Source organism: Triticum dicoccoides, chromosome 4A, assembly GCF_002162155.2.
Source record: "Triticum dicoccoides isolate Atlit2015 ecotype Zavitan chromosome 4A, WEW_v2.0, whole genome shotgun sequence".
NCBI lineage: Eukaryota > Viridiplantae > Streptophyta > Magnoliopsida > Poales > Poaceae > Triticum > Triticum dicoccoides.
In genome coordinates, this window is record NC_041386.1 from 737,332,672 (window position 1) to 737,356,006 (window position 23,335).

Genomic DNA, 23,335 nt, shown 5'->3' on the forward strand with positions numbered 1-23,335 from the left:
ACTTAATTTTTTTCCAAAATAGTTCAGAGACTTCAGACCATTGTTTCACTAAAAAAATGATGTGTTAAAACAGTTCTCATCATGCATATGTTTGCAACCTATGCGATTATGATGGTCGTCTCATCTGTTTTTCCTCATGGAGGTATGTCTAGCTTCTCAATTATTTATTATTCAACGATCATAACAGCAGAAACTAATCCTGTCGGTACGAATAAAGCTGGTGCAAAAATCCTTTCCGTGCATTGTGTATAATCTAAGTTTTCTCAAATTCAAAAATCTGTTTATCTCATAACTCTGAGTTCCGTTAGCATATTCACTGTAATACATTTTTTTTTGTTTCTACAATTGTACTGATATATAGCAAAAAGAAAAATCATTACCAGAACGTGTGGCGCGCCTCCCGTCTAGTACGCCATGGAACAAGTGACAGGTCGAAAACATGGTCTTGCCTATTGCTGCAGAAACGTTAGTGACACAAGTGAGAAAAGTCTTCACAGCAGATATCACTTATTGTCCTATGTACAAGTTGGAAAATGATGCATTCTACCCTACCCAGGGGTTCAACATTATTTGGTTGGAGCCACTTGTGATGATGGTACACACAACTGTTTGTATGTGCAAGTTGCAGGAAAAACCACAAAGCTTAGCTTGAATATCGACATCTAAATATTTGCTGAGCGAAAAGGAGGTGTTGTCGGCCTATAAAATATTTCCACGCGAATATACCAAGCCTCACACGCTTTCCATCTTTTTTCCTTCCACTGCCCTTTTCTATACGGCTGTTGGATTCCTTGATCTTATCTCTGTTTCCTTCCATCCTCTCTCCAGCAACCACACAATCCCATAGCACACAACAGACCAACACAGAGGCGGCGACGGAACGAGCAGCAGTACTGTTGCTCTTTCACCTATTGGCACAAGATCAAATTTGGGCGTTGTTGAGGTGAATTCTCTGCTCAATCCTTTATTTTGTTTTGCTCTTCTTCGGCTGTTCTGTTTTTTTTAGTTCTTTTTTAGACACAACAACAACAACAACAACAAAGCCTTTAGTCCCAAACAAGTTGGGGTAGGCTAGAGGTGAAACCCATAAGATCTCGCAACAAGATCTTTTTTAGACACGTTCTCCTTTTTTAATTCTCTAGTAGGGCAAAGGCCCAATGGGATCTTTATTTATATGAATCAAAAAGTATGTACGAAAGGGATGAACAAGAGCTATACAGGCTAAGCTAGTGTGGAACTTATAAATAAAGTAAAATAAGAGGAGGAATTTAAGGTTGTTCGTGTTCTGTCAGTGCTTAACCTTTCTTTTTCTCTTTCATATATGCAACAGTCCTTGTTCCTCTGGCCTGCAAGAACATGGCAGAATCGTTGGTTCTTCCTCTAGTGCGTGGCGTGGCCAGCAAGGCTGCAGACGCACTCGTCGGGACGGTGACCCGCATGTGTGGCCTCGATGATGATCGCCGAACATTGGAGCGCCAGCTGCTAGCTGTCGAGTGCAAGCTGGCCAACGCCGAGGAGAGGAGCATGACAAATGGCTATGTCAAGAGCTGGATGAAGGAGCTCAAGTCTGTCGCCTACAAGGCTGACGACGTGCTTGACGACTTCCAGTACGAGGCACTACGCCGCCAGTCTAAAATCGGCAGGTCCACTTCCCACAAGGTACTTGGCTACATCACGCGGCACAGCCCGCTGCTCTTCCGTTTTGAAATGAGCAGGAAACTCAAGAACGTCCTCGAGAAGATCAGCGCGCAAGTTGGTTGAGGAGATGAACAAGTTTGGCCTAGAGAATTCTATCCATAGAGAGGAGCAGCAACATCCTTGGCGGCAGACACACTCAAAATTGGACGACTCTACCAAAATATTTGGAAGAGATGATGATAAGGAAGTGGTGGTCAAGCTGCTGCTGGACCAGTAGGATCTGCAGAAGGTGCAGGTGCTGCCCATCTTTGGGATGGGAGGTCTTGGTAAGACGACTCTTGCTAAGATGGTGTGTAATGACCAAGAAGTCCAGAAACATTTCCAGTTGAAGATGTGGCACTGCGTGTCAGACAACTTTGATACCGTTGCTCTTTTGAAATCCATCATTGAATTGGTTGTAAATAAAAGATGTGATCTGCCTGACACCATTGAGTTGTTGCAAAAGCAACTTCAGGAAGTCATTGGCCAAAAAAGGTTTATTCTCATTCTTGATGATGTATGGAATGAAGATAAGAGAATGTGGGAGGATGTATTGAAGCCACTATTGTGTTCTGTTGGTGGACCAGGAAGTGTTATAGTGGTCACATGTCGAAGCAAGCAAGTAGCGTCTATAATGTGCACGGTTAAGCCCCATGAGCTAGTATTTCTGAGTGCAGATGATTCATGGGACTTTTTTTCAAACAAAACATTTAGCAATGGTGTGGAGGAGCAAGCAGAGTTAGTCGCCATTGGAAGGCATATTCTCAATAAATGTGGAGGGTTGCCTCTTGCACTCAAGACAATGGGTGGATTGTTGAGTTCACAGAAACATGTACATGAATGGAAGATCATTGAAGCAAGTAACATTGGGGATAATGACAGAGGTAAATATGAGGTCATGCCCATATTAAAGTTAAGCTACAAACACCTGTCATCTAAAATGAAACAATGTTTTGCATTATGTGCAATTTTTCGCAAGGATTATGAGATGCAGAAGGATTTTCTGATCGAACTATGGATGGCAAATGGTTTTATACAAGAAGAGGAAACAATGGATTTAATACAGAAAGGAGAATTCATTTTTGATGAGTTGGTTTGGAGATCCTTCCTCCAAGATAAGAAAGTGCTAGAATATCCGAGAATGGTAATATGTAAAATGCATGACTTAATGCATGATCTAGCAAAATATGTCACCAATGAATGTGCAAGTATAGATGAACTAAATCAGCGGAAGGGATTGTTAAAAGATGGTTGTCACATGCAAATGTCAAAGGTTGATGAATTAGAACAAATTAGTGGGTTGTGCAAAGGAAGAACATGCCTCCGCACTTTGTTAGCTCCTTCAGGATCGTCACACAAGGATTTTAAAGAGTTGCTAAAAATATCATCATCACTAAGAGCATTGCATTGTCCCCCTTATTCAATTGCCATTTGCAAGGCCATAAATGCAAAACATTTACGGTATCTTGACCTCTCCGTGTCTGACATCGTTACATTGCCAAATTCAATATGTTTGTTGTATAACTTGCAAACGTTGAGGCTCGTAGCTTGCAAGGAGCTGCGGAAGTTACCAGAAGACATGACAGGATTGAGAAAGCTCATCAATCTTTATCTCTTTGATTGTGATAGTCTCAGAAGTATGTCTCCAAACTTTGGTGTAATGAACAACCTTCACATATTAACAACATTTGTTGTGGATACTGGATATGGCCTTGGAATAGAGCAGCTCAAAGACTTGAAACACCTTAGCAATAGGCTGGAGCTATTGAATTTGAGCAAGATAAAGAGTGCAGAGAATGCAAAAGAAGCCAACCTCAGTCAGAAGCAAAATTTAACTGAGTTGTTGTTCTCTTGGGACCAAAAATTTCATGATGAGCCTAAAGATGTCGAAGAAGTGCTCCAATGTTTAGAACCTCATTGTAATATACAAAATTTGGAGATACTCGGATATGGTGGTCTACAAATATCACAATGGATGAGAAATCCTGAGATGTTTAACTGTTTGAAAGAACTCAAAATGTCAAACTGCGCAAGATGCAAGAGTATACCTGTAGTATGGCTCTCTGTCTCTCTAGAGATTTTGTCCATAGAGAAGATGGATAACTTGACCACATTATGTAATAGCCTTGATGTGGAAGGTGGAGGACACGTTACTCCTTTCCAAATTTTCCAAAGGTTGAAGAGGATGAGGTTGTTTGAGTTACCAAGCCTGGAGATATGGGCAGAAAATAGTGTGGGAGAGCCTTGTGATAGCTTGCTAAAGTTCCCGATGCTTGAAGTGCTAAGGATAGAAAATTGTCCCAAGCTTGCAAGTATTCCAATGATCCCGGTTGTCAGGGATATGAGTATAGTTGGAGTTCACGGTACAGCAGTCAGTTTCATTTTTATACGCATCCGTTTGGGCTCTTGGCCATTTCTCATGGCTTTAACTCTGGAGTCTAAGGAAGACATGGCCATGTTGCTTCTAGACGCCCAACTAATCCAAAGTGAAAGACCTCTTGAAAAACTAGAGTATTTGGCTCTGCAAGGTCCTAACAGCTTGGACACAAGGTTTGTATTGTCTAGATCATGCCTTATGCCTTGGAAATGCTTTAGATTTGTGGAAACGTTGGTGATTCGCAGGTGCAACAATCTTGTTCGTTGGCCATCAGATGAGCTCGGGTGCTTTGATCGCCTCTGTGTTTTGCGTATTGAAGATTGTGACAACCAGGAGGGGAACACTTCATTGTCTAATGGGACACTTCCGCTGTCCCTGGAGGAATTGGAAATTTCGTTATGCAAACATCTGGTCAAGCTGCCTTCGAACCTTGGAAATCTGGCCAACCTGATAAGTCTCTATGTGGGTTCATGTAGTGCCCTGAAAGCGCTGCCTGATGGGATGTGTGGCCTCACTTCTCTTAGGGAATTGAGGATTTGTGATTGTCCAGCTCTGGATGAATTCCCGCATGGTCTCGTGGAGCGGTTGCCTGCCCTCGAATTGTTAAAGATACATGGCTGCCCGGAGTTGGTAAGACTATGCAGAGAAGGAGGGAAATATTTCAACTTGGTCTCGTCTATCCCACGTAAGATAATTTTTGATTAGGCGCCATGAAGACCCAAGCTGCAAAGTATAAATCAGTATACGCATGACACGAGTGCCCTGGTAAAAAATCAATCTTCCTTCTGTCTAAATAAATTATCTCACATTAAATTCTATGATAACATTCGATGAATCATGTACGTGCAGGTGGGAATCTCTGAAAGCCTCCACGTCATGAAGGAGGCAATCATCGATCCGCCCCCATCATGCCTTTGTGCGCGGCCGCGACCCGGCCAACCGCCGTACTCCTCGACAGGGCGTAGAGGGGGAAGAGGAAGGTTGGCGCTGTGCGTGCCGTGGCCTGAGGCAATCACCGTCCTCGACCTCAGAGCGCACTCCAGGGCGGTGCTTCGATGGCGTGGGCGGGCATGCAGGAGAGGGAGCGAGATTTACCTGCATTGATGGAGTCGAGAGGAAGGAGCAGAGAATGCGCGCCATGGGACAGCGGAGGCCCGATGGAGCAGCCAGCAGCAGGGACGGTGGGTTCGAAGCCCTCTGAAATTAGCACAACATGTAAGTTTGGAGTAGTTATTATACACAGCTTAGCTTAATGGATATTCCTGGAAAGTACTCCCTCCGTTTCGATTTACTCGTCGTGGTTTTAGTTCAAATTTGCATGCTATCAATGTATTTGCATGTTATAACCTCATATAGTCACAAGCATCTTGCAAACATTTTGTAACTTTTCAGTTCTTTGTTTCCCTTTTTTTGCCACAGCGGGCTTGGTTGAGCCTTCCCCTTTTTTTTTTGGCCACGGCATTGCAAATAGGGAGTATCTGGAACTCATCTAGATGAGACATAATTTGGTCTCATTCACTTTGGAAACAAGAACAGATACAACCCACGTCAGCACACACGCATCTTATAGCATCACATCCAATGGCTATAAAAGGTGAATGAGACTAATTATATCTCATCTAGATGATTTCTATCAAAACTGTTGCAAATAATATATGTTTGCCTTTCTCAACAGAGTTTCTTATGATCTGCTTCTGATTCCAATCTATGCGTACAGCGGTTGTATTTTTTCTGTGTAGATAATCAGAGTTATACTGTAACAACAAGCCTTCTTTTCCTTCCGCACAACAGTAATATCGTAATATGGATGAGATTGTTCCAGTTCCTATAAAGGGCGTAAGAATGGGAGCAATATTCTGAGTTTGTGTCTTTTCCTTCATTTAGTTGCAACCTTACCTAGTCAAACCAGATTCTCAATTTGCCTCGTGATTTTCCAGAATGGTACGCATCTTGCTAGCAAGAGAAGGATTAAACTGTAGCAAATATAGAGCTACGCTGTAAAACTAGAAGCAAGTGACAAGGTGGTACCAAATTAAATCTTTGGTGTCCACAACTAATCATCACCAAATTAACTCTTCCGTGAAATCAATGGTAGTAGAATTCCATTGTACACTACTAATCAGGCCGGCACACTAACTGATTATCATCAGAGTGTGGCGATGTATGCGTCGGCGAGCATCTTGCCCAGCCGGATGTGGGCCTGCGTGGTGAGGTGCGTGATGTCGTCGGCGGTGGGGAGCGCCATGGCGTCCACGTCCTTGAGCTTCGGCACCCACTTCCCCTGCCTATGCCCTCTGCGATGACGGAGACGAGAGGAAGGAGCATAGATGCTTAATTGCACTCAGCCGTGGGCAGCAGAGGCCCGTTGGACCCATTAACTCCAGCAGAGGGTTCAAAGCCTGACGCCCCACCAAAGTCTCTTCCTTGTTCAAATCTCTACTACTTCCTGTAATTTCTTAGTGTTAAACTTTTTATTGTGTGACTGTGTGAGGACTAGTGAATATTTGCTGTTAACTGACTTCAAGCACATACTACAATTCTGGTTGGGAGGAGATTGCACAAGTTGGATTGGGACAGGCTTTCATCAAGACCATGGCCTGAATTCGGATGCAACTGTGTGATACTGCAGATCCATGGAGACCATGAATGACTCGGTGTTTCAGTTAAAAAAAAATTATGACGACAACCTTGTACCTTCCTCTTGCATAGCATAACCAACCCTCATAACTGATGGAAGCAAATCAACTGAGCCCGGTTCCTGCATAAATAAACACTGCTACTGAATCTGAAGCCACAAAATAAATGGTTCGGCACATCACATTCCGCGGTGATAAGTTCATCACATGGATCAGGTCAGCATAACTCTGGCTGGCCTGAGGGCCCCAACTTCCATATCTTTCTCTTCTGATGACTGCTTCTCCGAAGCCTTCACAGCGCTGGTTGACGGACCTTAAAAGTTTCTTCAGTTCCAGTACTGCATCGCATCAGTGGTACCAGATTAATGAGCCTTGCGCTGCAACAACGCATATGAATAAAGTATTGATGTACACCTCAGCAAAAAGAATACATGATGTACCGATTCTGTACGTTTTATTCGTTCAGGGACCTCTTTTTTTAAAAATAGTTCAGAAACTTCAGACTATTGTTTCACTAAAAAAATTATGTTTTAAAACCGTTCTCATCCATATGTTTGCAACCTATGGGGTTATGATGGTCGTCTCATAACAGCAGAAATTAATACTGTTGGTACCAAGAAAGCTGGTGCTAAAATCCTTTCCATGCATCATGTACAATCAAACTTTTCTCAGACTCAACAACTTGTTTACCTGACAACTCTGAGTTCACTAAGCTAACTCACCATAGTATCTATATGGATTTTTGTTGCATATTCAATAATTTTACTGATATATATCAAACCGAAAAAAAGAATAGGATTAGAAGGTCCGTGTGGCACGCCTCTCCCGTCTTGTACGCCATGGAACAAGTGACAGGTCGAAAGCAACGTCTTGCCTATTGCTGAAGAACCGTTAGCGACACAAGTGAGAACAAGTCTTCACAGCAGATGTACCCAGGGCCGGAGCCACGTTATCTCATCCGGTGTCATTGGCACTGGGTAAAATACGTGCTTACCTTATACATAGTCTAATTCTCCATAGCAGATGCATGAATGTCTCAGTTATTGTCCTATATACAAGTTGGAAAATAATTCATACCCAAGTTGGTTATTGTTGAACACTAGTTGGTTGAAGTCACTTGTGATGATGGTACAGAATATTGTTTGTATATGCAAGTTGCAGGATAAACTCAAGGCCTAGACTGAATATTGATATTTCAGTACTTACCGAGTGAAAAAGAAGTGCTGTCGACCAATACAACATTTCTACACTAATATACCAAACCTCACGCGCTTTCCATCTTGTTCTTCCTTCTACGCTTTTTTTCCTGAGGAAAATGTTTCCTTCCACAATTATTTGCAGTAACTGTACAGTTAGACACCATATATACTGGATGGTCTAAAGAAGGTTAAACAGAGAAAATACACTTCACAGCACTAACATGATGGCAAATGCTAAAACGATCTAAAACCAGTTGTGTACAGGTACAACCAAGTATTTGGAAGTATATAGAATTCAGGAAATTGTAGAAATATATTCAACAATAGTGATATATAGCTATGAAAAAGTGAGGGGCCACCGGTAGATACACATATCAGTCAATAAGTGATGATTGTACAGGTAATTGTTTGTATATGCAAGTTGCAAAATAAGCTCAAAGCTAGCTTGAATATCGGTATTTCAGTATTTATTGAGTGAAAGGGAAGTGTTGTCGACCTAAATACAACATTTCCACGCCCTTTCCATCTTTATTCCCTTCCACTGCCTTTTTCTGATTTTTTTTCCTTCCACAGTTATTTGTACTAACTCAGAAAATATAGTTCACTGCACTAACGCAATGGTAATGCTAAAAGGATCTTAAGAAACAGTTGCGCATAGGTAAAACCGAGTATTAGAAAGTATATAGAATTAAGGAAATTATAGAAATATCCAATAATGGTGATGTATGGTTGCAAATAAATGAGGGACCATTGGTAGGTACATGTATCAGTCAGTCAGACAATATCAGCTCTTGGATTCCCTGATCTTATCTCCATTTGCTTCCATCCTCTCTCCAACAACCACACAACAGCAACCACACAGGGGCGGGGAAGGAACGAGCAGCAGTACCCTGCTCTTTCACCAATTTGGACAAGATCAAATCTGGGCGTTGTTGAGGTAATTCTCTGCTCAATCCTTGGCCTGGTTTTGTAGCTGAACAGCAAGCAAAAACCCCACTGGAATTTTTATGTATGTGTACCAAAAAAGTATGTACAAGAGGGATATACAAGAGCTATACCTCTCTTCTTTCAGAGCTAAGCTATTGTGGAACTAGAAAATAGGAGTGCTAACCTCTCTTCTTTCATGTGCTGCAGTTCCGTGTTCCCCCAACCTGCAAAATATTGCAGAGTCGCTGCTTCTCCCACTAGTGCGCGGCGTGGCCGGCAAGGCCGCAGATGCACTTGTGGAGACCATGACCCGCATGTGCGGCCTCGACGATGACCGCCGAATGCTGGAGCGCTATCTGCTAGCCGTCGAGTGCAAGCTGGCTAACGCCGAGGAGAGGAGCGAGACAAACGACTATGTCAAGAGCTGGATGAAGGAGCTCAAGTCTGTCGCCTACGAGGCCGACGACGTGCTCGATGACTTCCAGTATGAGGCACTGCGCCGTCAGTCTATGATTGGCAAGTCCACTATCCGCAAGGTGCTCGGCTACATGATGCACCACAGCCCACTGCTCTTCCGTTTTGAAATGAGCAAGAAACTCAAGAACGTACTCGAGAAGATCAATAAATTGGTTGAGGAGATGAACAAGTTTGGTCTGGAGAATTCTATACATAGGGAGGAGCGGCAACATTCTTGGCGGCAGACACACTCAAAACTGGACGACTCTAGCAAAATATTTGGAAGAGATGATGATAAGGAAGTGATGGTGAAGTTGCTGCTGGACCAGCAAAATCAGCGGAAGGTGCAGGTGTTGCCCATCTTTGGGATGGGAGGTCTTGGCAAGACAACTCTTGCTAAGATGTTGTATAATGACCAAGGGGTCCAGCAACATTTCCAATTGAAGATGTGGCATTGCGTGTCAGACAACTTTGATGCAGTTGCTATTGTCAAATCCATCATTGAATTGGCTACAAATGGAAGTTGCGACCTGCCTGGCAGCATTGAACTATTGCAAAAGAGACTTGAACAAGTGATTGGACAAAAAAGGTTTATGCTCGTGCTTGATGATGTTTGGAATGAAGATGAGAGGAAGTGGGGGGACGTCCTGAAGCCTCTTTTGTGTTCTGTTGGAGGACCGGGGAGCGTAATAGTCGTTACAACTCGAAGCCAGAAAGTGGCCACTATAATGCAAACCTTTCAACCCCATAAGCTAGCATGTCTGAGTGAACAAGATTCATGGGAATTATTTGCAAAGAAAGCATATAGCAACGGTGTAGAGCAGGAGCAAGCAGAGTTGGTCAGCATTGGCAGACGTATCGTCAACAAATGTAGGGGGCTGCCTCTTGCTCTCAAGACAATGGGTGGATTGCTAAGTTCATGTCAACAAGTACAACAATGGAAGGCCATCGAAGAAAGTAATATTAGGGGTAATGTTAGAGGGAAAGATGAGATCATGTCCATCCTAAAGTTGAGCTATACACACCTATCATCTGAAATGAAGCAATGTTTTGCATTCTTTGCAATTTTTCCCAAGGACTATAAGATGGACAAGGACATGTTGATCCAGCTATGGATGGCAAATGGTTTTATTCAAGAGAAGGGAACAATGGATTTAACACGGAAAGGAGAATTCATTTTCGATGAGTTAGTTTGGAGGTCCTTCCTCCAAGATAAGCAGGAGTGCACACACAATTATGCTACACACAGTTATGTGACTATTGACTGTAAAATGCATGATTTGGCAAAAGATGTCACAGATGAATGTGCAAGTATAGAAGAATTGACTCGGCAGAAAGCATTGTTAAAAAATGTTTGTCACGTGCAAATGTCAGAGGCTGATTTGGAACAAATTAATGGGTTATGCAAAGGCAGGACAAACCTCCGCACTTTGATAGCTCCTTCAGAATCACACAAGGGTTTTAAAGAGTTGCTACAGGCATCGGCATCACTAAGAGCATTGGATTGCTCCCCTTCTTTAGTTTCCAATTGCAAGGCCATAAATGCGAAACATCTACGATATCTTCACCTCTCTTGGTCTAACATCACTAAGTTGCCAGAATCAATATGTGTGATGCATAACCTGCAAACATTGAGCCTCATACATTGTCATATGTTGCAGCAGTTACCAGAAGACATGTCAGGATTGAGAAAGCTCATCCACCTATTTCTCTGTAGTAGTGCTCATCTCAAAAGTATGTCTCCAAACTTTGGTGTACTAAAGAACCTTCATATATTAACAAAATTTGTTGTGGATACTGGAGAAGGCCTTGGAATAGAGCAGCTCAAAGGCTTGCAACACCTTAGCAATAGGTTGGAACTATTTAATTTGAGCAAGATAAGAAGTGGGGAAAATGCAAAAGAAGCCAATCTCAATCAGAAGCAAAATCTAAGTGAGTTGTTGTTCTCTTGGGGCCAGGAAATAGATGACGAGTCTAAGGATATGGCATGTAATGTGGAAGAAGTACTTCAGGGTTTAGAACCTCATAGTAATATCAAAAAGTTGGAGAGACGTGGGTATGGTGGCCTAGAAATATCACAATGGATGAGAAAACCTGAGATGTTTAACTACTTGAGAGAACTCAAAATATCTGACTGCCCAAAATGCAAGAGTATCCCTGTAATATGGCTCTCAATCTCTCTAGAGATTTTGGCCTTACAGAAGATGGATAACCTGACAACATTATGTAATAAGTTTGATGTGGAAGCTGGAGGATGCATTACCCCTCTGCATATTTTTTCAAGTTTGAAAAGGATGAGGTTGAGTAAGTTACCAAGCCTGGAGATATTGGCCGAAAATAGTGTGGAAAAGCCTCATATGTTTAACTGTTTGGAAGAACTCGAAATGTCCGAGTGCCCAAGATGCAAGTGTATACCTGTCATATGGTGCTCGGTCTCTCTGGAGAATTTGTCCTTAGAGAGGATGGATGATCTGACCACATTATGTAATAACGTTGATGTGGAAGCCGGAGGATGCATTACCCCTATGCAAGTTTTCCCAAAGCTGAAGAAGATGAGGTTAATTGAGTTACCAAGACTGGAGATATGGGCAGAAAATAATGCGGGGGAGCCTAGTGATAACCTGGTAATGTTCCCGATGCTTGAAGAGCTAACGATCAAAAAGTGCCCGAAGCTTGCAAGTATTCCAGTGGTCCCCATCATCAACAACTTACAAATAGTTGGAGTTCACAGTATTGTAGTTGGTTTAGTTTTTAAGGGCATCCGTTTGGGCTCCTGGCCATTTCTAGTCATCTTAACTCTTGGGTATCTGGAAGACATATCCATGTTGCCTCTAGGCGCCCAGCAAAGCCAAAGTGAAAGACCTCTTGAAAAACTTAAGTATTTGGATCTGCAAGGCCCCAACAGCTTGGTCAGAAGCTGCCTATTGTCCAGATCACAACTTATGCTTCGGAAATGTTTTCCGTTCGTGGAGCATTTGACGATTAGCGGTTGCAGCAATCTTGTCCGCTGGGCAACAGAGGAGTTCCGGTGCTTGGATCGTCTCCGGTCTCTGTGTATTGCGAATTGTGAAAACCTGGAGGGTAACACTTCATCATCTGAGAAGGAGACCCTTCCGCTGTCCCTGGAGGTATTGGTGGTTCTAGTCTGCCGCAGACTTGTTGCACTGCCTGAAGGGATATGTGGCGTCACTTCTCTTAGGGAATTGAAGATTTGGCATTGTCCAGCAATGGAGGAATTCCCGCATGGTCTCCTGGAGCGGTTGCCAGCCCTCAAAGTCTTGCGCATAGATGGCTGCCCGGAGCTGGGAAGACGATGTAGAAAAGGTGGGGAGTATTTCCACTTGATCTCCTGGCTCGGTCATTAGTGGATAAGCACCACGATGTAGTAGTGGCCGGGAGTTCAGGCTAGTCAGTGCTGCGTGGAGTTGTCGCTGGGTGTGTGTGCACAGGGTATAAAAAGCCCATCTCTTTGTACTGATCGTTGCGCCGGTTTGTTGCCACGCCATGGTGACGGTATGTGCCGAGCCGAGGGGGAGGGGCCTAAGGAAGATGTAGTCTCCGTCGGGATCGTGGTACGCGCCCGATCGACGTGAGAGTTCTTCCGGGGTTGTGCTGCGTGTGTGCGTGTGTACCTTCATGTATGTGTTTGAGTAGTTGAGTTGAATAAAGCCAAGATACAGGCGTTCATCCGCCGCAGCGTTCGTCGCTGGAAAAAGTCATGGTGTCTTCTTCGTCTACCTCTGCCCGGCGTTCGTCGTCATTGGGTTTGTCCCAACATTGGTGGCTTTGACGCTGGGGCATGAAGGAGAGGGGGCGAGACTTGCATGCTCTGACGGAGACGAGAGGAAGGAGGAGAGGTGGAGTTGGATGCGCAGCGTGGGCAGCAGAGGTCCAATGGAACAACCAGCAGCAGGGGGTGTGTTCGAAGCTGAGGTGCTTAATTACACCCCACGTCTTTACCTTCTCATGGATTCGACAACTCTTTTATATTGCGGAAGTAAATATTGTTGCTTGCTTCATGTCTAGTACTTCATGTAGCTCAGTGTTATGCTTTTAACTGAGCGTATGCTGAGAAGTCCAGTAGATCCAGCTGTGGTTCGCTAGCATATTGCCGATCCTAATGTGCCAATGATTATTTTAGGAATGTAAAAGTTGAAACTCGAACTGATGCTGCAGATCCATAGAGACAGAATGAGGCAGAGGCACGCGCATGTATGCGTGATTTCTCATGCCATCAGCAGATACTGCAGATCCGTAGAGACCATGAATGTGTCGGTGTTTGAGGTAAGAAATAAATCCTGACCACAGCTTTGTACTTCCCTCTCTTGCATAGCATAAAGCCATAAACCACCCTCATAATCAACTTGACGGAGGCAAATCAACTGAGCACGGTGTGCTCTGTTTTCCTGCATAAATAAATACTGGAATCGGTTAAATGACATTGCTATCTAATCTAAAGCCGCGAAAGACATCGTTTGCCCATCAGATTTGGCGGGTGATGATAGGTTGATAACATGGATTGCTAACCCGATGGTTCGACAGGTCGGAATCTGTGAAATCCTCCTCAGCGTGAGGTGTGCAATGGTCAAAATGTAACCGTGGGTGCCGGAAGCCGGGGCAACCGCCTTCCTCCCCGCCAGAGCTCACGGTGCACACGCCGCTGAGACGAGGGAGGAGGAGATGTGGATTGGATGGACGCCTGTGGGCAGCCGAGGCCCAATAGACCAACCAGCAGCCGAGAGAGAGGGTGGGAACCGGCTGGGCTAGGTCATTACTTGTAGTGTTTTCCCATTCCATAGAAAAACTATTGTCTAGCTCGGCCATATTCTAGCAAAGCTTTTTTGTTGTTGTTGAGAAACTAGTCTAGCAAAGTTTTCTCACTCTTTACATTAGGGGCGCCATCTTTGGCTTGGCCAAGCCCCGTGATAGAATTTGTAGCACACAAGTTGAGGCTTTTATTAAATATTAAACTTTTCGTTACCCTAAAAACACCATTGTGTTTTTGGTCATCTGCATATGATGAACAGTAAATTCGAACAAAAAAAGGTAAAACATTCAAAAAATTCTGATTTTTTTTGGAATAAAAAAATGCTCGGGTGCGCAACGAGTGTGCACATTTTCATGGTGTTTTGCACAATTGAGGAACTTAAATCGCACCGCCATTGACTGGAGATCTTATTGACCTTTGAGTTCACCGAGCGGACCTACATGGGCCACCACCGTTGGAGCTGATTCGGGCATATCCCTCGGTTGGGTATCTCGGCGTGTTCATTAGATAGGAGGGATAACAGGAGACTAGATTGTCCCAGGTTCAGACCCTCCATAAGTACTCCGTTGTGTATATTGCAATTGGGGTGTACAAAGTACAAATAATATTGAGATATTGCATCTTGTCTATTGACTTGCTCGGACTGGCATACAACATACCAGGGCCCCCAGGGTTACACAATCCTAGTCGGCTACATTGGTGAAGGGGAGTCCTTCACCGCTCTGGCTTCCTTGTCTTGAACGAATCGTATTCTAGAGTCTTCCTTCTAAAGGGCACATGGCTCGCGTGATGGCCCAGAGCGGAAACCATCCTAGGGGTTGTGGGGCCAGCCTACTTGGGCCAGCAGCCTGCAACATGAGGCACTCCTGGGCCATAAGAGCATCTCCGTCCGCGCCCCCAACAGGCCCCCCAGCCCCCTTTTTTGTCGCCGGCGCCGAAAATTCGGCCCAGCCGCGCCCCGAGATGCCCGATTTTCGCCGGCTCGGGCCGATTTTGGCGCCGGCGGACCCTGGCCGAATCTGGCGCGGTTGGGGCGCCTGGATGCGCCGGGGGAAAAGATTTTGGCATGAACGGGAATGGATCCACCGAGTCAGCGACTCGCCCACTTCGTCATCCTCATCGCCACGGTTCCCATGGGAATCAATGCCAAGGCCGTCGCGCTGTCGCGCCGGTCAGTCTTCCATTGATGCCTCACGGGCGGCGCGGTCAGTGGCGGAGCCAGCACCCGGCGAGCTGGGGCAGCTGCCTGGGCTCCCATGCTGCATGTCAATGGAACTGTAGTAGAAAAAATTAGATTAGTGAAGAGTTTGCTTGGGCAAAATCTTATTAACATGGCCGCACGTCAATCTTGACCGGGCTCTAAACTTGAGCTAGCTCCGCCACTGGGCCTAGTGAAGGCGTCGCGACGCGCGTCCCACCCGCTCCCGCCACGCAGCACCCAGCGGGCACCTTCTCACCGCCCAACTTCGGCTATAAAAGCCGACCTCCCCGCCGGTGAATGCCACAGTCGCCACAGTCGCCACTCTCGCCACAACTCGCCCCCTCTCGCCACTGAAGCCCCTCTCTCCCACTCTTCCCCCGCCGACGAGCAATGGCTGAGCATTATCCAGGCGATGCCGCGACGGCAAACGGCTTCGGCCGACGCCATCTGCGCGAGGAAGAGGCGCGCCTCCTCTACTAGGCCGACTACCCGGAGCCCCCGGACATGCGGGTGCCGGGCTCGTGGAGGCTGAGCACTTCGGCGTCCCGGTGCCCACCGGTGCTGAACGGCGAGGCGAGATAGGGCGCATTCGTTCGTCGCTGTCGGAGGGGCAGCAGAATAAGCCGAGGTATGCCGCCGACAGCCACACGCTGTGGATGATGTACTTCGACCGCTGGCATGCCGACCTGCGCGCGTCCGCAAACGGCGTCGTGCCCCGCAGCCACCTCAACTCCACGGGCGGCGCAAATGGTGGGGCATGCCCGGCCGCACCCTCGAAGCCGTCCTCAACCACATCGAGGCCGGCAACACGCCGTGCCTCGAGTACCCGGCGCCCCCACCCTTCTCTCGCCGCCGCGGCAGTTCCTAGACGTCGCGACGAATGGAGACGGCGACCTCCTCGTCGTCGGGCTCCGGTTCACTTTCCTCCAGGCCGCCGGCGCTCCGCACCGTCAAGCCGGAGCCACAGGAGATGCCGCTTCGGCGCCGCACCCGCAGTGGCGCCTTCGTCATCATTGAGGGTGGCCGCCCCTCCCCTCATTCCTTCCGCCTCGTCCGGCCAAGGACCGGGCCGGGGTTGCTGCCCTGAAGGAGCATGAGGAGATGGCCGCCGCCGACGAGACCGCCCTCAAGTGGGCGAAGGCGGACTACGTCCGCGAGCAGGTGGAGCGCTAGCGCCGGGCCTATGAGGAGATCATAGGCTCGGTGCCGTGGACGCGACGAGGGCGGCGTCTTCGTCCTTGACAGCGACGACGAGGACGTGCTCGGGCCGTCCAACCCCCCGCACATCGGCGACCCTGGTCAGCGGTGCAACAGGGACGACACCGGCGGGTCGCAGGGCGGTGGCCACGATGACGACGACGGCAACGGCGGCGGCGGCGGTGACTACACCCGGTTCTACAGGCTCCTCGGCATATAGAAGGCGGGCGGCGGCAGCAGCGTAGTAGGGCTAGGCGTAGTTGTTTTTTTATTTTTGTACAAATTTGAATGAAATCCCCGAGTTGTGCCCTGTTTGTGCCGATTTGAGGGTGACCTGGGGCGGCGACTAGGAACATGTTCGCCCCCACGCCAAAATTAATGCCGGTTCGGGCCCAGACGGCGCTTTTTCGGCGTCCTGCGGGCCAAACTGCTGGAGATGCTCTAACACCATCAGGTTTAGAGGCGTGAGAGGTGTTTGTGAAAAACAAATTAGTCACCACATGCATAGAGAGAGGAGGGAAGCATGTTGGCGGGTGGGCCCATGTCTATGTTAATGGTCCAGGCAAACAACATTGATATGCAGGTCCCACTAGTCAGAAACAACCTGACCACAAACTTAGGGAGGTTTTCTGAAGAAAAAAAATAGTATTGCACCTAGTTGGTAATTTTTTGGAAAAGAAAAATGAATTGTGGTGATTATTTGAAGTTCGTTCAGAATGGTGGTGCTTTTGCCTAAATAACTAATGAGTTGAAGGAGGACAAGAGGTCAAAGATGTGGTTTTCTCACTACCTGAGCCCAGGAGACCAAAGATGTGGTTTTCTCACTACCTTGTGTCAACATGCCATGTATTTATGGTTTTATCGACTTGAATGGCCACTGTGCTAACTTGATGAACTCGCAAAATATCATCCTCCGCCCAGAACACCCAATGCCTTAAAATTCACTAATATGTACCCGTTAGGCTGATTTATAGCATATCCACATTTTTATTCAAGCTGATTGCGATTAGAACTGCCCCGACATTGGGAACCATTGTCTCCACTAAATAAATATGTAACTGTGAAAAATGATGCATGCATGTTTAGATTTTGAGTAGTTGTACACATAAAAATGCAAGGCCTCCTCAAATGGTTTGTTAAATTTAGATTTAGTAAGAGAATACATATTAAATACCTCTTTAATTGTTTCACTCCTGATCCCTGTGAATGGGTGTCGGTTGATCATCTCCTTTCTTCATGTCGGTGACACCAGTGTAGAAGGACGAAGAAAAAATAAGGCGGGTGAAGTCTTAAGCATAGAAAATTTTATGATGCAAAAGAAAAAGGGTCAGTGTACACTAACAATGCTCAGTAGAAACGAATAATCATATACTATGGAAATATTGATATATTTCAATAGAAACCAAGCATAAAAGATAATATAAAGTTGTAAAAGATCAGTACACACGATAAATCTAAAGTAGCCAGCCAAGAAAGTGAGGATATATGTGTTAATGCGTAGGTATAATTTTTTGGGTACAAAATCAATGCCTGCCAGCTGCCACACCTTGCCCACCTGGGTCATCCGCCACTGGGTGACATGACTTATCAACAACTTATTTGTTAATATTTTTTGTCCTTAACATCAAACAGTAGAACTCAACACTGCAATGTATTTTTTTTTGATGTCATGTTGTCAGTTTAACTCAATATATATTACATTTTTTGTTCATTTATATTGATTGTTTTTACTTGTAAACTCTACTATGTCAACACAAGATTTTAATTAATACATTTTGATTTTGTTTATCAAAATTCTCAATATACCAATGGTACCAAAGTTATAATGAAAATATTTTTATAGCTCTAACATCATAATTCTAATTGACTTAGGCTCAGATGAAATTGTATTTTGCACAAATTATGTATTTTTCCTCCATAAAGTTCATTTGAGATATCGCTAAAAAACATTTGTTTGAAATGAACCACCCTTAGATTTTTTTTCTAAATATAAGGCCAAATATCATTTCCATATGAATTGATGTGTATAAGTAGATGCGTTGTACTATATATTTGCGGTGTACAACTTTTAAAATATCTTCAGATATGTTTGTAGAAACACTGAGAAAATATGTGACTAACAATATCTTTACAAAGTTTCTAGACTTCATATTTATTCATCTTAGGTATAAATCTTTACCTACTAATAAAGAATAGTTATGTTTAGTCCATCATACTACAATTCACTTTTAAGTTGAATTTTTGCTTTTCAGAAAGCCCCTAATGTTTCTAGTAATTAATACGCAATAATTCCTTTTATGTCAGTACACCTGGTAAATAATTATTTTTCTTTCATTTCTCGTAAACTGGTACTATTTTAAATAAACTGAAATATTTGTTTTGTATATACTAGGTAAATGACCATGCCTTCAACGTGGCATGCATATTATAGTGGTTCAACATCAATCATGTTGAATATACATGGTTAGGATCCTTATGCACATCAAACAACACTGCCGGCTTTTCTACCTGTAAATCACTTTCTTCAATCTTCGATCTTCTTCTTCTTCTTCCCAATCCCTGCTCACCACTGCTGTTAATGGCACATCCCTCTCATAATCCCCAACACTCCCGCAAATCCAAGATATATGTTGCAACCAGTGCAGCAAGAACAGACAAACACCAAACCAACTTATTGATTACTGCACGAAAATATGCATCAATTTGACATTCTTTTGAAATTTGACATCGAAACTAAAAAAATATAAAAATTAGACATTGGGAGATATGTGATATGTGGTGTGCCTGCATATACTGCTTTGATATGCCTAATTTTGCAAACATAATGTAATATCTACCGTGCACGCATGCATCGTATATAGCAGAATTAAAGTTGGATGGATGGATGAATGAAAGCAAGGAGGATATTCCTTTTTGTAATATGTGTGGCATTACCAAATATTAGATCTTTAGAGATTGATTAGAGATTAAGCATGGTTGATTAATTTCCATAAAGGCATTACTAATATACCAAAATTGATTTGATTTGACAGATAAAAATTGAGTTATTTAGAAGGGTAGGCTAAACCATTTAATTAGATCAGTGAGATAGCCAACGCCTGGGAAAAAAATCAGTGGAAAGGTGTTGGTCGCACGTGGAAGCTTGGACGAACGGGAACCAGAGGCTACCCAATAAAGAGAACTAGAGGTACAATGATGTTTGGACAATGAGTATAATAGATATATCCAATGGTTTTATGTTCCTATATCCTGTGAAATAGTTACCAACTGGCCATCTCATGATTATATGGAAGTGTAGGAAATCATTCTGATGTGCTTCGTGTATTGCATAACATTTACTTTCATTTCTCATTGTACGCACCGAAGAGTCACAACATGGTGGAATTGGAGGAAACATAGGATTTTTGAAGAAATGTGATACAATGGTATCTTTGTGATTGCAAAAACGCCAAATCGGAGATGGGTAAGGATTTCTCTTTGAGTCAATTACACCACTGGTACTTGAACTTGGCAAGGAAAATCACTTTAGTATCAAAACTTACGGCATACATTGAACTGGTGCCACAACTTGGCTGGTCGTGCAAATTCAGTGCAAAACTCGCTTGCATACGGATGCGACGCTGATGAAGCATGACATCGTGGCGTCGGGGCCCATTGTCACTGACCGGGCAGTGTAGACCAGGCATGTGGCGTGTTGTTTTTGCGAAAGAAAACCTTGAATTTTATTTTATTTTGCATAAAAAACCAGAGGCTACCCAATAAAGAGAACTAGAAGTACAATGATATTTTTTTTGCGAAGTGATGGTCCTCGGCTACCCCCCTCGGCTACCCCCCGTCCACGGCGTGCTTCCTGACGCACTGTAGCTAGAACTCCACGCTGGTGACGCTCGTAGTGGGGCTTCCCGTAGTGGCGTTTCTGTAGTTGGGCGACCAATGCACTAACACCAAGTCCCTGGTGGAGGAGTTCAAGATGGGTGTACGCATGCGTGCGACCGTGTGGAGGGACACCATGCGTGACACCGTTGAGGACGTCGTGGCAGGGCCTGCCGCCAATGTTATGCTCGAGAATGTCGGGGGTGGAGCACGACGTTGAGGACGGCCGTGGTGGCAGGTGGGTTGTCGGACTGCCATATACAGACATTCATGAACACGTTCATATTATAATTCTTGTTAGTCATACAGAGAGCTAGGTAGGCTACATTCTCAAACAAGTGCGTACATTCAAATGTCAAGAAATTTTTTAAGGAAATGTGTTGCACGGGCATGGAAAATGATGCTATCTTAGGAGTGCCACATGAGATAAGTGATGATGTGGAGGAGAGAGAAATCATAAAAAATGCTTGTCTTCTCTCATTTAAGAGATGATCTCTTAGTAGAATATTTCTCATCGCGTTTAAAAAAATGCTAGTTATTAAAGATAAGGCTAAGAGATAACTCATTATAGACATGTTTTTATTGTCATCTCTAAATTACATGCAATGCCTAAAATGTACATGTCCTACAATACTTGGTAGGTCTTGCAAAAAGCAATCCACTACAAAAGTGTCTTTACCACCATGACTCAATCGAACAATACAAGAGGCGTGTCAAATTTCAAATATCGCTATCATCAAATGGAATATTTATGTAGTCATCGTTCATAGAAGCCTTTCATGCGAAAATAATTAGGAAATCAAGTACCGAATTAATATGAAAATCAACCCATTAATGTAATTAATTAGCTACACAGTTAATTACATTTGCAATTATAGGTCCACTTAAATATGATTTTTTTGTGCCCAATCAATTTGGAAAACCGAGTAAGTAATGCAATTAATTAATTAGGTAGATAGTTAATTATGTCTACATATAATTAGAAGTAGGGATTTTTCACAATTAGGCAAATAATTAATTGATTTGGTTGGCAGTTAATTAGACATGTAGAGAATTAGGTAGGCAGTTATTTATTTGCATAATTAGTTAATTAATTAGGTAGTTAATCATGTCAAAATATTTTGAAAGTGGCCATGGGCAAGGACGGTCAATAGGCTCTCGACGACATGGCCCTGCTTGCCAACATGGACAACGGCCACCATGCGCACACAACATGGGCGATCGAGCATTCATCAAGATGGATGACGACCATGCGCTGCATGATTTTGACATGTTGACGGTTGTGGAAATGTTGACGGGCGAGGACAATATGATACTAAATTGGCCTGGTGGTTCATGCTATAGTAGAAAACAAGAGTGTTACAAGAATAAGAAGGAAATAGAACTAAAGCGGCCAAGTGGTCCATGGAGTTGAAGAAGGAAAGAGTGTTCCAAAAAATAAAGCAAAAAAAAGAAAGGAAAATTATTCTAGAAAATAAGTAGGAACGAGAACTAAAGTTGAAGGAATGAGAGAAAGAAGAAGATGAGTCGTCGCTAATAAATGCACTGATGTTGATGTGATGTTGGTTGGCGCCAATGAAACGGGTTGATGAAGAGTCTAAGAGTAGAAGATACAAGATAGGACGAGGAAGAGAAGAATGACAATTATCCCTTCTAGTGAATGGTGCGTGGGCTACAGGTGGAGCTTATTGGTGACTAGGAATATGTGCAGGTTGCCACTTGCCTCCCACATTAGCGTGTATGTGTATTTTCATCGTTTCATCAGTTGCAGAATTCAGAGGACATATGGTGTCGTTTTATGATGGCATTGGCATGTTGAACTGAAGGCTTTGTAAACTCTAAGAAATGGAAGAAAAATATTGTCACATATTGCGACACAATTAGAAACCCTTGAAAAGATGACATTTAACTGTGTGCATTTGCAAAGTTGAATGGACCTTTCAGAATTATCTCTATAATTATTTGTTGTTTTGTGGCAATAGTATGTGTTAGTTTAATCCACTCTATTATATTATAAGTATAAAAAAATCCGTCTGTATTACAATGCACGATGAAGGTGAGGAGGGCACTCTACGGGTTTTAAAGGAGAGGGTTCCAATAAGAAATATCCTGCTATGGCTTGAAACCGAGCGGGAAGGAGAGGGTGCGACAGGAAAAGAGAATGGTGTGTCGCGGGGCGGGGGTTTTTATGTTAGACCCACGTGTTGGAGTTAACATGGTGGATAGTCTAGGCAACCATAGTTCTTCCTATATATGGTCAGAATCGGGGAGCCTACTAGACGCCCTTTTGATGTCCGAACACGTCCGGACATATAGGCAGAAATAGGTTTCGACTTTAGAAACAATCTTAATTATTTGTTTGATTCATGTATCTATTCACTGTAGCCCGTACAAATGCACGGTCTTTCTACTAGTCAGACTAAATTGCAGACAGTAAAAAATCGATTGTTCTAGGTTTTGGCGAGAATTATGTAACGAGCTGTCTGAGCGAATGGGGCCGGGCCATCCACGAGTTTGCGCCTATCGAGCTGCACTATTTTGTTTTTAAACTTCCGATCCTCCACGTCTATTTAATTTTAAAAGCATATCTCCACATCCTGCCGTTGGACATGTCAAGGAGCGGTGCATAATTTCTACCTCGTCTCATCCGAGAGCAACATAGTGACCATCGTGCCGAGGTTTGGCGGTGTTTTTCCTCTTCGAAAGAGACGCCTTCGTCTCTGTCTCTGTCTGGTGTGGTTTCTCTTGTGGCAGCAGCGATTAAATTCTGAAATAGTATAACCTCACAGCGAGACAAGGTACATCGGGCCTCGCACGCAACGCCAACCTAGTTCTAGTGATCGCGACGATATCGGCAAGATGACACCGACGTATTTTCCAACCTATCTTAACTAGCGTGCTCTAAATACACCAGTGTAAGCAAGAATGTATTCTTAATGCGTATGAGCAAGTACCCATGATTAACGACCAAAAGTCTAGACATATGCATATGCGAGGTTTCAAATACTCCCTCCGTCTCAAAAT

The 23,335-nt window shown here is 44.1% G+C and overlaps 2 protein-coding genes across 2 annotated transcripts; both read left to right on the top strand.

The window, feature by feature from the left end:
• Positions 1-753: 753 nt before the first annotated feature.
• On the top strand, positions 754-5,457 carry LOC119288270 (putative disease resistance protein RGA3). The gene is made up of 3 exons (XM_037567900.1): positions 754-943; positions 1,331-4,819; positions 4,904-5,457. The coding sequence occupies exon 2, from the start codon at positions 1,952-1,954 to the stop codon at positions 4,757-4,759; it is 2,808 nt and encodes a 935-aa protein (XP_037423797.1). The 5' UTR covers positions 754-943; positions 1,331-1,951; the 3' UTR covers positions 4,760-4,819; positions 4,904-5,457.
• Positions 5,458-8,691: 3,234 nt separating this feature from the next.
• On the top strand, positions 8,692-13,260 carry LOC119288269 (putative disease resistance protein RGA3). Its single transcript, XM_037567899.1, has 2 exons — positions 8,692-8,826; positions 9,024-13,260. The coding sequence occupies exon 2, from the start codon at positions 9,122-9,124 to the stop codon at positions 12,635-12,637; it is 3,516 nt and encodes a 1,171-aa protein (XP_037423796.1). The 5' UTR covers positions 8,692-8,826; positions 9,024-9,121; the 3' UTR covers positions 12,638-13,260.
• The last annotated feature ends 10,075 nt before the right edge of the window (positions 13,261-23,335 follow it).